At 48.6% G+C, this 14,639-nt stretch overlaps 1 protein-coding gene across 1 annotated transcript in view; it reads left to right on the top strand.

Moving 5' to 3' along the window:
• GRIN3B (glutamate ionotropic receptor NMDA type subunit 3B) overlaps window positions 1–14,639 on the top strand; it is a 42,224-nt gene that overhangs the window by 9,779 nt on the left and 17,806 nt on the right. Inside the window, exons 2-3 of the mRNA XM_084826169.1 lie at window positions 10,873–11,468; window positions 13,579–13,867. Of these exons, the coding sequence (XP_084682295.1) occupies window positions 10,873–11,468; window positions 13,579–13,867 (885 nt within the window). The remainder of the gene's footprint in view (window positions 1–10,872; window positions 11,469–13,578; window positions 13,868–14,639) is intronic.

Below are 14,639 nucleotides of genomic sequence, written 5' to 3'. Positions count from 1 at the left end.
TATTTACGAGGCAGGGCTTCATAAAGCAGGGAGGGGGAGGCAAATATTTCTGGGTGACTCCCAGGTTCATCCACCTCCTTGCTTATAAAAGCATCCAGCTTTCATTAGCAATCCTGCCCACGCCACCGCTTCTGCTGCTTTTCAGCTGAACGATGCCCTCCACGCAGACCAATTCCCAAAAGGCACATCCTCAGCAGAGTTGAAGTTGGCAGTAATATATTTATGGGGATAGGCGGGGCGGGGGAGCGGATTTCAGCCCCCAGAGGTTCTGCAGAGATCTTGATCTGCTGTAGGCGGAAAGGCCAATGATAATTTCATTACTGCAAGGATCCGGAGGCCCTCAAGATTTTCCTGTGTGCTGTTGCTTGGCACTCCAATTAACACTTGCTGTAATGTGAAGAGTGGGCAGGCAGGTGTGTGTGTGTGTGGGAATTGGAAGCAGAAGTCTGTTTTTGTTCATTATTTATTGATTTGCAGCATTTTTTTACCCGGTGCTTGAACCAAAAAGGACTTCTAGGGTGTTTAATAATGTGACAGTCCCATCCTCAGGCTTACAATGTAAAAGACACGACACAAAAGGAAAAGGGACTAGGAGGGAAGAGGAAAAAGGCAAAACGCAGACACGACTTTTTCGTTTCAACATTCTTACGGGTGTTCTTTCTGGCCAGGACCAAACAAGCTCCCTGCAGTTACTCCTTCTCTGGCGAACGTATGGGGCCAGGTTGGTTTCCCCCTTGCCATGAGGTTTACGATGGGAGGCAGGGGAGGCAGCCTTCCCATGGCCCCTTGGTTCTCGGGCCGATGGATGAGGCCAGCATCTGGAGTCCCAGGGAACCTCCAGTCGTTTCACCTTGGATGATCTCAAATTGGAGATCAGGGCTTTAGGCTGCCTCAATTTGCCTCCTAAAAGTTGAAGCAATTTAGGGTGCAATCCAATGCATGTTTAGACAGAAAAAAAGTCCTACAACTTCCAGCATTCCCCAGCCAGCTGGCTGGGGAATGCTGGGAGTTGTAGGACTTTTTTTTCTGGCTAAACATGCATAGGATTTCATCTTTAATTAGAGACAAAGCCGCTATTTCCCACTTCTGATTGTGGAGGGACACTGTAGCCCTGGGGTGGCCCTAGTGATGTATGTGCCCCTTGGCACCCTGCAAGTAAGCGATCAGTTCTGACCTCTGGCAAGAGCTGTCTGTTGCCTGGCAGTCCGCTGGATAGCAAGGAAATGGGGGCGGAGAAGAGAAACAGAGAAGTCTGTGGCCTCACCCACTTTTGGCTCTGTCCTTCCCATCACTGCTACAGATTTGCCCATTAATAACATTTCCCCACCACCACCACCATAGATTCCCCCCAAGGAAATGTGACCCTGGGCAGAATAAAAGGTTCCCCTATAGCCTGCCTTCCCCCACCCCATGTGTGTCTGCTAGATTAAAACTGCCCTGGGCCTGACTTCTCATCTGGCAGAATCTTCTGAGTGCATGTAGCGTTGTGTGTCTGCACTGGGAGTGACGGAATGATCCAGCCACCCTCCAACGGAGCTAACACCAGAACAGGGATTCAACCAGAGGGACAGTAGGCAGCCTCCTCTCCTGGAGGGCTCTTGGAGACGAGCCTTTAATCATCTAATTAATGCATTTCTTGCAGTGCACACCAGTAGTTTTCTCCTAGCCCACAGTTTAGGTTTCTTAACAGATTAAGCCAAATGCTGGGAAGCGTCTCAGCCTTATGCTTTTCTCGTTTGCAAAGTGCTTTGTGGACATCAAAGTGCTTTGGAGGCACTGTGAGTTGCAGTCGGCGGGACTGTCGCCCCCATTTTGCAGACAGGAAAACTGAGGCCCAGAGAGCAAGAGACTCGTCCAATAAGCCCAGAGTGGAATTTGCTGCTGCAAAGTGTGCTGATGGTTGCACCATGGAGAGGCAAGCACATACAGTTGGTTAGCCCATCTGGCCATGGAAGGGAGGATGTGTTTCCTAACAACCTATAAGCCAAGACAGGAAAGTGGGGGTTCTGAAAGGCCAAATCAGTCACATTTTTAATTTTGCTGTGTTGATGCTTTTAGGTCAGTTGGCTTTGACAAAAGGATTGAGCAATTTCTTGATGGATGGGTCAGTGACTCCCGCTAATAGCCAACCCAGGTGGTGAGTGCCAATGGGATAGGAGCAAAAATAGGCCCACTGCAGAACAAGAGGGAGGTTTTGGCATGCTTTGCAGTACAACAAATGTTTTTTTTTTAAAGACTAAGGGGGCAACCGTAGGAATGAAAAGTCTCAAGGAATGGGTCTTCTCGGTAGCCATGGAATGTTAACTGTCAGTTGGAAAAGAGAAACAGTCAACCGATGTGGGGCCAAGAGAGAGGAAATGGAAATGGAATGGAATATTGAGGAGGAGGTGGCTGGCTAGAACGCCCATACTGAGTGCGTGCCGAATTCTAGCTACGAGATTGCTAGTTGTTTTACTTTTTTTCAAGGGCAAACAAGCCCTGTTAGTGAGTTGTTGTCCCTCAGTTCATTACTGGAGAGACAGAATTCTGGACCAAATTGACTGGATCCAGCAAGGTGATTCTTTTCTTCAGCAGCTGGACCACAAATCTCTCTCCCACTGCCCTTCCCTTGGAGTGGTGTCAATGACTCCTCTGTATAAGGACCAAGAATTCAAGTTATATTTTTGCTAACTTTGGAAGTGCTGTCTGGGCAGTTTTTTTAAAAAACGTTTCCTTCTGCCTCACATTGAAAGCTGTAAATGATGGTTGAACTCGGACAGAAGGTTTTTATTGTGTTGTATTTCTGCATCCTGTCTCTGGACAGGCTAGTATAATGGCATGGCAGCAAACCAGGCAGTCAGATCTCTTCCAGAAGTTTCCAGACATGTCTTTAGAAAGTCGAGGCTCTATATCCCTCTGGGGAAGAAGGATCGGTGAGCCCCCAGTCCCAAATGCATCAGCAGACCCAACCCTAAAGTTATCTTTAAAAGGTCGGTGACTACCCCCCCTTCCAATTTTCTGCCCTTCTTTCCCATTTGATCCCCTTTGCCTGCTCTGTTCAGTACTGGTCAGAAACCCCCACTCCAGATTCCTATGTCCAGTTCTGGGCACCGCAGTTTAAGAAGGGTCTTGACAAACTGGGATGCATCCAGAGGAGGGCAGCAAAGATAGTGAGGGACCGGAGACCAAGTCCTATGAGCAGTGGTGGAGTGGTCAGTTTTAAAGTGCAGGTGCTCATCATGACATACCCTATAGCCATAGCCCCAAGGAAAGTCCAGAACTGCAGGCGGTTGTGTTGATCCAGATCAACAAACCAGTTCTTGAAATTTTCATTGATTGCATAGCAAAGGGCTGGATGTGCCTGATCTTGGCTGATCTCAGAAGCTAAGCAGGGTCAGCCCTGGTTGGTCCTTGGATGGGAGGCTGCCTGGGAATCAGGCTTCCTGCATTGAGCAGGGGGTTGGACTCGATGGCCTTGAGGGCCCCTTCCAACCCTATGATTCTGTTCTGTTCTATCACCACCAACAGCAGGTCTTTAGTCAAGTTAATGGGTCTTAACTGCGCATTCAGGACCAAGCTACCCCCAAATACTTTGCGTTACAGCAGGGATACAGAACCTCCAACCCGCTGGGACCCCCAATTCAGCCTGCCAGAGCTCCCCTCCTCCTGGCCCCACCGCCTTTCCCCCAACCACCGATTGCTGGTTCCCTGGCTTTTGTGCCACCCCAATTCTAAAAGACGGAGAATCCTGCCCTTTAAGACTGAGCTACTGGCAGTAAGAGCTTTAAGCAAAAATATCCTGGTGTTTTGACCATGCCCCCTTTGCCTTTGGCCCCACCCACGCCTGGAGTGCGGCCCCTGAGAGCTTCTCTGAAATGGAATTTGGCCCTTTGGCTGAAAGAGGTTCAGTCAACCTGCAAAGCAACATACAGCTGGGAACAATCTGTTGTTGCTGGGGAAATCCACTTCCCCCCAGCTACGGTGAGGATTGTAGCTGAGCTGAGAGGGAACAGGGAAGTCTGGAAGGCGGGGTGGCGGGTGACATCGGTATCCCTGCTAAGGAAAAAGTGCCAGTGCTGCAGCGTCCCTGCAAACCCTGACTCTGCAACACCACTGTGTACGAAAAAGGCTGAAGGCATTTGGGTTTGATAATTGAGGGTTGGACTCGATGGTCTAGTGGGCTCCTTCCTCCTACTGTTCTATGAACCCTGGAGAAGAGAGTACGTGGCTGTATGGTAGCCATCTTCAGATATCCGAATGGCTGTCACAGACAGAGACGATGGAGCAAATCTGTAGGACGCAGGTTCAAATGGCAAGAAAGGAGATTTCAACTAAACTTTATAGAACATCCTGATGGTGCAAGCCGCTTGACCCTGGGGTAGGCTTCTTTAGCAGGGGGTGGACTGTCATTTGTCGGAGTTTGTAGATGGATAAGTTTGCACCACCTATTAGGGATGTTGTGGATTTCCTGCGTTGGCAGGGAGTTGGACTTTGGGGTTCCTCCCAACTCTTTGATTCCATCTTTCCCACCTCAGCTATCAAAACTATAAACACCACGGGATATCCCTGAAATGCTCCTCTTCCGAATTTCCCCCTGGAAGTCGCAGTTCCAAATTGCCTGCTTTCCAAAGTTTCCATTGTTGTTGTTTTTAATTTCTGGATTTTAAACATGCACAAATTTGCCACACCTCTCGGTTCGTTTGTACCTTTCCTATCCCTCTGCGTCACTCATGTGCACATGTCCATTGATAAGACATCACACAAAGGCTCTCTCGATGTGACTGCACATCCAGATGTATGGACTCTGACTTCGTGCTCGTTTTGTGCTGTGTTTGACCTGTGCTTGCAGTGCATGGGTAGAACACTGTGCAAAAGAAATATTGGGTCAACAGTGTATGAATGGGGGGGGGGGGGGTTTGTCGTATTTTATCCATGTGTACATGCCCCTTGATGATGCAGAGAAGGGGAAAAGATGCAGATGGATGGAAGGGGGCACAAACTGTGGTAGCCTATGCACGTTCCAGTTCCAGAATTAATTTGATATTGTGTCCTAGTTAAATTAGAATGAAGAAAGAGTGAAATGCTCAAAGTTTCAGAACCACTGAGCAGGGGTGCAGAACTTCTTTCTGCATTGGGGGGGCAGTGCGGAAAGGCAAAAAGGGGTGGGGACAAAGGCAAAAGGGGTAGCAACAAAAATACCGGCCTATTGTAGCTTCAGGTTCTTACTGCCGGTAACCAGGCTTTAGGAGAGGCTTTTCAGCTTTTTAGAATGGGGAAAAACTGAACAAAAGCCAGGAAACCAACAGTATGGAAAGGGGGCAGAGACGTCTGGGGACCTGGATTGGAACTCCGAGAGGGCTGGATTTGGTCCCTGGCCCTGAGTTTCTGGACCCCTGCCACAAAGCAACAGAATGGAGGACGTCCACTTGTCCCTCTCAAGGCTGGCGTCAGGTTTGAGGGGGCACTTAGTACAGGGTGACCTGGTGGTTCCCCTCCTCTGTCGGCGGGCCCGGTGTGCGTACCTGGTGGTAGCAGTGGTTTGAACAGCGGTGGGTCGCTGCATCTAGCTGCCATTTTAATTCCCTACACTGTGTCACTCTGAGGCATTGTGGGAAACTTAAACGGCGGCTAGGCGAAGTTGACAGGCACTGTGCAAAGCGTTCTGCCGGGGATCCAATCGATCCTTCTTCTAAACGACGCCTTCCGCTCCTCCTACCTTGAACCTCACTCCCAGGGCAACGGCCACACGATGGCCCTCCTCTCCATTCTCCTTCAAATCCACATGCGCCAAGAATCTTTTGGTGCCACTCTTTTACCTGTCAGTCCTCACCCATGTTGGCGTCACGGAGTGCCATGACTGGTTCCCGTTGAGAGACCATCCTAAGAAGAGCCTTGCTGATGAAAGATCCATCTGGTTCAGGATTCTGTTGCCTGTCGTGATGGTTCCGAAAGACCTCCCCCTTCTTCGGCTTTTCTCAGCCACTTTTTAGGGGGTGGGGATTGGAGTCGGGTTGCATTTCCCCTCCCCAAGAACCCCCCAAGTTCTCCCCTTCTGATCTCTTTCATTTCTTGTGCAGTTGTGTTTCAGCTTTGCCACAGGTGACCTCTAGTGGTCACCTCACTCTTTACTCCACTTAATATTTTGTTAGGGTGCACAACGTCAGGCCTGTGGGCCAAAACTGGCCTGCCTGGAATCCAAATGGCCATGCCCCCTTCTTCTGTCCCCACCCCATTTCCCCTGACCTGGTAGTTTCCCATTGTGCCGTTTTTCCCCCACCCTAAAAGGTTTAAATGCCTTCTCTTTCCTATTCTGAAAGGTTGAAATGGCTTCATTTCTGGCATGAAGAACTTTAAGCTAAAATAGGCTGGTATTTTTGCTGTTTTGACACTGCCCCTTTGGCTCTACCCACCACTGGAATGTGCCCCCAAGATCTTCTCTGAAATGGAATTCACCTCTTGGGCCAAAAGAGGTTCAACACCCCAGTCCTATGTGATACCCACCCATTTTTTCCAGAGCGAGCTCCTCAGAGTTCCCCAGCAGTAGCCAAGGGGTTGAGAGGGATAGGGGATAGCAGCAGGGGCTCTGCCCCATAAACCATGCAGTGTTAGGCCTGGAGACTTGTTAAGCAGTAAGTCAAGAGTGCTTCTGAGCATAATGCTGTTTGCCTCAGGCTCCTTATCCCTGGTTTAAATGATTTTAATACAACCATTCACTAAAATAAAGGGGGGGGGGAAGATGACAAGTGCCGTGCAAGAAAGAAGAGAGGATGCCTCTTTTCAGAAGAGGGAATGCATCATTTCAGAAGAAGCATCCCCTGCTGTCATAGTATCATAGAATCATAGAATAGTAGGGTTGGAAGGGGCCTACAAGGCCATCGAGTCCAACCCCCTGCTCAATGCAGGAATCCAAGTCAGAGCATCCCTGGCAGGTGGCTGTCCAGCCTCGTCTTGAAGGCCTCCAGTGTGGGAGAGCCCACCACCTCCCTAGGTAATTGGTTCCATTGTCGTATTGCTCTAACAGTTGGGAAGTTTCTCCTGATGTTCAGCCGGAATCTGGCTTGCTGTCACTTGAGCCCATTCTTCCGTGTCCTGCACTCTGGGATGATCAAGAAGAGATGCTGGCCTTCCTCTCTGGGACAACCTTTCAAGTACTTGAAGAGCGCTAACCTGTCTCCCCTCAGTCTTCTCTTCTCAAGGCTAAACATGCCGAGTTCTTTCAATCTCCCTTCATAGGGCTTTGTTTCCAGTCCCCTGATCATCTTTGTTGCCCTCCTCTGAACCCTCCCCAGTTTGTCTGCATCCTTCTTAAAATGTGGTGCTCAGAACTGGACACCGTACTCCAGATGAGGCCTAACCAGTGCTGAGTAGAGGGGAACTAGGACTTCCCGGGATTTGGAAGCTATGCTTCTATGAATGCAGCCCAAAAGAGCATTTGCCTTTTTTGCAGCCATATCACATTGTTGGCTCATATTCAGTTTGTGATCAACAACAATTCCAAGATCCTTCTTGCTTGTAGTGTTGTTGAGCCACGTATCCCCCATCTTGTAACTGTGCATTTGGTTTTGTCTTCCTAGGTGCAGAACGTGGCATTTATCCCTATTAAATGTCATTCTGTTGTTTTCTGCCCAGCGCTCCAGTCTATCAAGATCACTTTGAATTGTGTTTCTGCCCTCCAGAGTATTAGCTATCCTGCCCAATTTTGTGTCATCTGCAAATGTGATCAGCATTCCCTGCACCTCTTCATCCAAGTCATTAATAAAACTGTGGAAGAGCACTGGGCCCAGGACTGAGCCCTGCGGTACCCCACTCGTTACCTCTCCCCAGGTTGAGAAGGTCCCATGGATAAGCACCCTTTGAGTCCGATTCTGTAGCCAACTGTGGATCCACCGGATTGTTGTTTCATCTAGCCCACTTTGAGCTAGTTTGCTCATCAGGATACCATTGGGCACTTTGCCGAAAGATTTGCTGAAGTCGAGGTATATGATGTCTACAGCATTCCCACAGTCTACAAGGGAGGTGACTTGATCAAAAAATTAGATCATTTTCATCTGGCAGGACTTGTTCTTGATAAATCCATGTTGGCTTCGAGGAATCACTGCATTGTTTTCAAGGTGCTTGCAGATGGATTGCTTTATCATCTGCTCCAGAATTGAGCAGGGATCCAGGGATTGATGTCAGACTGACTGGTCTGTAGTTCCCAGGTTCCTCCTTTTTACCCTTTTTGAAGATAGGCACAACATTAGCCCTCCCCCAGTCATCTGGCACTTCCCCCATCCTCCATGATTTCTCAAAGAGAATAGACAGCGGTTCTGAGAGTTCTTCTGCCAGCTCCTTTATTACTCTAGGATGCAGTTCATCTGGCCCTGGAGATTTGAACTCATTCAAAGTAATTTGGTGTTCCTTGACCATATGCCTATCGATCTCAAGCTGCAATCCTGCCCCTTCAGCCTGTACTTCGCCTTTGCCAGGGGAGTCATAGACCCTCTTTTGGGAGAAGACTGAGCCAAAGTAGGAATTGAGCACCTCTGCCTTTTATTTGTCATCTGTTATCGTTTTGCCATCCTTATTTAATAGCTGAACCACCATTTCTTTCCTCTGCCTTTTACTATGCACGTAGCTGAAGAAAGCCTTTTTGTTGCTTTTAGCATCCCTCACTAACCTCAGCTCGTTCTCAGCTTTAGCCTTCCTGACGCCATCCCTGCAATTCTGTGCTACCTGCCTGTACTCTTCCTTTGTTGCTTGGCCTTCTTTCCACCTCCTATATGTCTCCTTTTTTGTTTTCAGGTCATCTCTAAGCTTTTTGTGAAGCCACATTGGCTTCTTCTGTTGTCTTCCACTTTTTCTTCTTGTTGGAAATGTTTGTAATTGTGCCTTGAGAATTTCCTTTTTTAAAAGCTCCCACCCATCTTGGACTCCTTTTCTCGTTAGCGTCGCTTGCCATGGGACCTTACTGATCATTGTTCTGAGTTTATGAAAATCAGCTTTCCTAAAATCCAGGGTACGCGTTTGACTACACTCGGCTTTTGCTTCCCTTAGAACCAAGAACTGAAGTGCAACATGGTCGCTTTCCCCCAGAGTTCCTGTAACTGCTACTTTATCCACTAAGTCATCTCTTTTGATTAGGATCAAGTCAAGGATAGTCGATCCTCTAGTTCCTTCCTCTACTTTCTGTAGGAGGAAGTTATTGGACACACAAGTCAGGAATTTCCTGGAGGGGCCATGTTTTGCAGAATTTGTCTCCCAATAAATATCGGGGAAATTGAAGTCCCCCATTACTACTACATCATGCTTCCTTAAAACATTGGTTATTTGGTTTTCAAAAGTTTCATCCTCGTCTTCTCCTTGGTTAGGTGGCCAGTAGAGACTCTGACCACCAGGTTCCTTTTCTTCTTTGCTCCATTTATTTCAACCCAGATGCTCTCAATGGGGCTACCAAGCTCCTCCTCCTGTATTTCTGTGCAGAGATATGTATTTTTCACATACAGTGCAACCCCACCTCCCTTTCTGTTCCTTCTGTTCTTTTTGAACAAGTTGTATCCTTCAGTTGCTGTATTCCAGTCATGAGAGTCATCCCACCAAGTCTCAGTTATACCTATCAAGTCATAATTTCCCTCCTGCATTAAGAGTTCAAGTTCGTTCTGTTTGTTTCCCATACTCTGGGCATTAGTATATAGACATCGAAGACCATGTGCTTCATAGTCTGGCTTTCTTCCTACATGTGTCTGAAGACTATTATTGGGCGCTATCAGAGCTGTTCTCTCCGTTGCAATGCATGCGCCTACGTCCATTGTTATCCCCAACATTACATCTCCCTTCCCCATAGGATTCAGTTCAAAGCCCTCCTGATGAAGTTCTTCATGCTGTGACCAAACACATTCTTCCCAGCCCTTGTGAGGTGCAACCTGTCCCTTGCCAACAGCCCATCTTCCAGGAAGTATAGCCCGTGGTCCCAGAATCCAAATCTCTCTCGTCGGCACCACCTTCGTAGCCTGTCATTCACCCGGAGTATTTTTCGTTCCCTTTCTATCCCTCTTCTAACTACCGGAAGGATGGATGAGAAAACTATCTGGGCCCCAAAGTTCTTGAGTTTCCTTCCCAAAGCTTTAAAAGTCTGATGTGATCTCTTCGTAGCTCCGCTTGGCAGTATCATTTGTTCCCACATGGATGAGAAGAAAGGGATACCTGTCAGTGGGCTTTATGAGTGCAGGCAACCCTTTAGTCACGTCTCTAATCCGTCCTCCCGGGAGACAGCATACCTGGCAAGTCCACGGGTCTTCGCGACCCTGTGCAGGAAAGAAAAGAGAATGCATCATTCAGAAGAGGGAATGCAACATTTCAGAAGAGGTCTTCCCTCCTGAGCAAAAGAGGAGAGGGAGAGGTTTGTTGCAGAAGAGGCCTTTCCTCTTGTGTGAGAAAGAAGAAGGAATACCTCTTTTCAGTAGAGACTTTCTCTCCTGCGTGTGAGAGCAAGTGGAATGCCTCTTTTAAGATTTGTGTATCATCCAGGAACAAGGAATATATGTATTTTCTTTACAACCATTTTGGGTGAAGTTAGCCGATAATTTACTTCCCTTGATGTAATTAGTCAGTTCTGATTACTCGACCAGTTATCTAAAACCCTTGCCATTTATTGACTAAGATTTCTTTAATCTAATTCTTATAAATTTCTTTGCAATCATGAGGACTAGAAGACTGTGTTTTAAATGAAAGCCAAGATTTCTACCAAGATGAATTCTCTTCCCAATATCACTCTCTGTGGCTTTTCCAGTGCTCAAAGCATGAAATAAACACCACTTGCCTTCCTTGTCAAGATCATGGTTGAAATACAGTAGGGTTGGCTGACTTCTGTTACATTTTCACTTCTTCCTGCTCTCCTCTTTCCCTCACCTGTAGAATCCCTTCCACCTGCACGTGGACCGGAGCAACGATTTTGACACCCTCCTGGATCTGCTGGCCAAGATCTTCCACTCCAACAAATGGAATGACGTCACCCTGATTCTGTGCCGGGCTTGGGACGTCCCTGGCTTCGTGGACCTGTGGACCAGCCACATGGACCTTGAGAGGACAGCCGTGGTGGACGTGAGCTTCCTGGACGAGCCAGAAGCTGCACGCCACCTCCAGCGGCACTTGGAGGAATACCGGGAGCTGCCTGGCCCGGCTTTGCTTTTCGGTTGCAACGCCCGCCTCTCCCAGCTGGTCTTCCAGACAGCGAAAGAGCTGGGGGTGACCCAGGAATTCCACTGGGTCTTGGGGGAGCCCCAAAACGTGGATGAGCTGCAGACGGAGGGGCTGCCCCTGGGTCTCTTGGCCTATGGGGAGATCGACCGGCCCAGTCTGGATCAGTTCATCCAGGACGCGGTCGAACTGGTGGCACGCGCCATTGCCCGTGCTGTGCACCTCCGGCCCGATCTCGCCCTCATCCAGAACATGGTGAACTGTAATGACAAACACGTTGTTGGATCTGAGTCCTCGGGGCGCTACCTCTCCCAGTGAGTAAGCTCTTGCCGCCACGGTCCACGGGTTTCCGACTGCTGTGGCACACATCCATTAAAAAGGGTTTATTTTTAGGATGCATTGGAGTAGCGATTTCCCTGTGTGCTTGGAAGGCCCTGAGCGGGGACTCATGCAGACGTACAATGGGTGGCCTCCTCTGTGGTAGGGAATTCTGCCTTTGCTCTGCATTGTGAGGGACTGGGTAACCTCATGGCACCCGATGCAGAGGCAAGCCCTGAGCAGGGACTCAAGCAGAGATGCAAAAGGCAGGTGCCCTTGGTGGCTGGTAGCTGTGATGTGTCTCTGCGTTAGGAGAAACTGAGTGATCCAACTGGCACAGAGATGCGGCAGAGGCTGGTTGGAAGGAGGCAGGCCCAGAGTGGTGAGTCACACAGAGACACAGTGAACAGACTCCTCTGAAAAGTAGCTTCACCTGTTTCATATTTAATGCTCAGATCTAGCCCTGAGCAGAAACAGGGCTCCTGTAGAGGCTGATTGGAAGGAGGGGTAAGCCCAGGGCTCATTCAGGGGTGCAATGGGCAGCCTCCTCTGAAGCCAGGTCATTCTGCAATGTGTCTGCATTGGGAGCGGTTGAATGGCCCAAGCTCAACTGATTCAGGGAGTGGGCAGAATTACCCACCTCCCCAGCAGAGGCTGATGTGGAAGAAGTCCCAGAGCAGTGACTCGTCCAGAGATGCACAAGAAACTTCTTCCACGGGCAGGTAATCCTACTATTGTATCTCTGCATTGTGAGTGATTGAATGCTGAAATTTAGCTTGGGACAGAAACAAGACCTCCAGTGAAGATGAGTGGAAGCAGGTGATCCCAGAGACAGAACAGGTACCCTCCTCTTAGGGCAGATAATTTATGTGGGAAATCTGTTTACAGGGCAAATTGGCTGAGCCTGTCCCTCCCAATGAAAAAACATGGCAGAGCGAGGAACCCTTCTAATGCAGCAGTTGGTATTGCCAGAGCAGTGACTCCCACTAAGAGACATCAGGCAGCCTCCTCCTCTGCCAGGTTGGGGGGCGGGGAGGTGTTGTCCTCTGGCAGTCATGGGAGCATGTTCTTGGATTACTTAATTTTTCTCCTTGCACACAAGCATTGCCTTGGCACTCAGTTTAGAAATCAACATGTGGGCACCTTGACCTCCATCTCTGAGCCAGCCCTGCTGGAGTTCAGCTGCTCACAAGATGCACTTTGCAAGAGGTCAGCAGCATCTCTGCCAAGTCAGCGTTGACTTGCAAGGCCATTTTAAATTAGACCTTGCATTCTGAGCCAAGAGCAACCATGGCTGAAAACATTTAAAATTCCATATCTAATAGTTTTAGGATTAAAGGTACAAGAATAGTTGTGGCTACTGCCACAACGTTTTCACAGCTGTGAAAAAAGCAAACTCCACCGTAGGCATAACTTAGAAAGGGATTGAGAATAAACCTGCCAATATCCTACTGCCCTTATATAAATCTATGGCGCGACCACACTTGGAATACCGTGTCCAGTTCTGGTCACCACACCTAAAAAACGATAATGTAGAGCTGGAAAAAGTGCAGAAAAGGCCAACTAAAATGATCTAGGGGCTGGAGCAACTCCCCTATGAGGGAAGGTTACAACAGCTGGGATTGTTTGGCTTGGAAAAAAGGAAAGTAAGGGGAGATGGGATAGAGGTGTGCAAAATTATGCCTGGTGTGGAGAAAGTGGATAGAGGAACATTTTTCTCCCTCCTAATACAACAATCCAGTAGGGTTATCCAGGGAGCTGATTAGCAGGAGATTTGGGACACATAAAAGGAAGGACTTCGTCATGCAGCACAGAGTTAAACTATGGAATTCACTTCCACAGATGTAGTGAAGGCCAGTGCTTTGGATGGCTTTAAAAGGGGATTGGACAAATTCATGGAGGCGAAGGTTTCCTGTGGGCAGTTGGTTGGACACTGTGTGAACACAATGCTGGACGAGATGGACCCTGGGTCTGGTCCAGCAGGGCTGTTCTGATGTTCTGAACTTGTGGCAAGGGGTTCCGCAGGCGCATGACAAAATGGAGCGCAACTGACTCGGAATTCCAGACTCTTGCTTTCTTCTCTCTCCCCCTGCCCCACTCCTCCAGGTTTTTAGCCAACACGTCCTTCCACGGCCAGACGGGCGAGGTCCACGTACGGAACACGTCCCACATCCACACAGAGCGCCACTATAAAGTCTGGAGCCTGTTGCGGGACTCGGTGGGCCAGCCCACGTGGGTGACTGTGGGCAGCTGGAGCGGGGGTGAGATGGAGGTAGAAGAGGGGATGTGGCCACAGCACCTCCAGAGGAAGAACCAGGCCGAGGGCGGGGCCTTCTCCCGCATGAAGCTGCGAGTGGTCACTTTGGTGGAACACCCTTTCGTCTTCACACGGGAGGTGCGTAGAAGCGTCGGGGCCTGGACGCTACCCGAGCAGAAAGGAATGTATGTGTGTGTGTGTGTGTGTGTGTGTGTATATATATATATATATATTTTCCAGGGCCTGTAGATTAGTATGCAATCCCTGGATGTTGGACCCCTATTCTGGAGAAGCTTTTGGGGGGCTGCATTCCAGGGGTTGGCGAGGCCAAAAGCAAACACAGGGTGAGGCCAAAAATACCCAAATTCTTGAGTTTAAAGCTTTTACTGCAGCAATTAAATCTTAGGCGAGGCATCGCAAACTTTTCAGAATGGGAAAATCCACAGAAAAGCTGGGGAAACAGCAGATGATTGGTGGTTGGAGGGAAATGGGGGCAGAGCTAGGGGAAAGGGGCCTCCTGGTAAACCTCGGAGGGCCAGATTGTAACCCCTGATGTCATCTCAGGTTTCTCTCTCTCGCTCTCTCTCTCTCTCTTTTTTTCCAATATTTATATACTGCCTTTTAACAAAAAATGCTTAGAGGACAGTCTGTAGACAAAAGCACTAAAGTATTTTTTAAGTAAAACAGTAAAGCAATGACAAAATTATTAAAAATAATTTCCAGAGCAAGCCACCATCCAACACCACACTTATATTTTTTTAATTACATTTGTATCCCACCTTTTTTACTCTTGCAAGGAACCCAAGGCAGTTTACATGATTCTCCTCCTCTCCATTTTATTCTCTTAACAACCCTGTGAGGTAGGGTAAGCTGAGAGTTTGTGACTGGCCCAGAGTCACTCAGTGAGCTT

Source organism: Heloderma suspectum, chromosome Z (assembly GCF_057233095.1).
Source record: "Heloderma suspectum isolate Gila_16-S chromosome Z, 16-S_ref, whole genome shotgun sequence".
Lineage (NCBI taxonomy): Eukaryota > Metazoa > Chordata > Lepidosauria > Squamata > Helodermatidae > Heloderma > Heloderma suspectum.
Note: the sequence above shows the minus strand (reverse complement) of the source record. Positions and strands in the feature narration are given on the sequence as shown.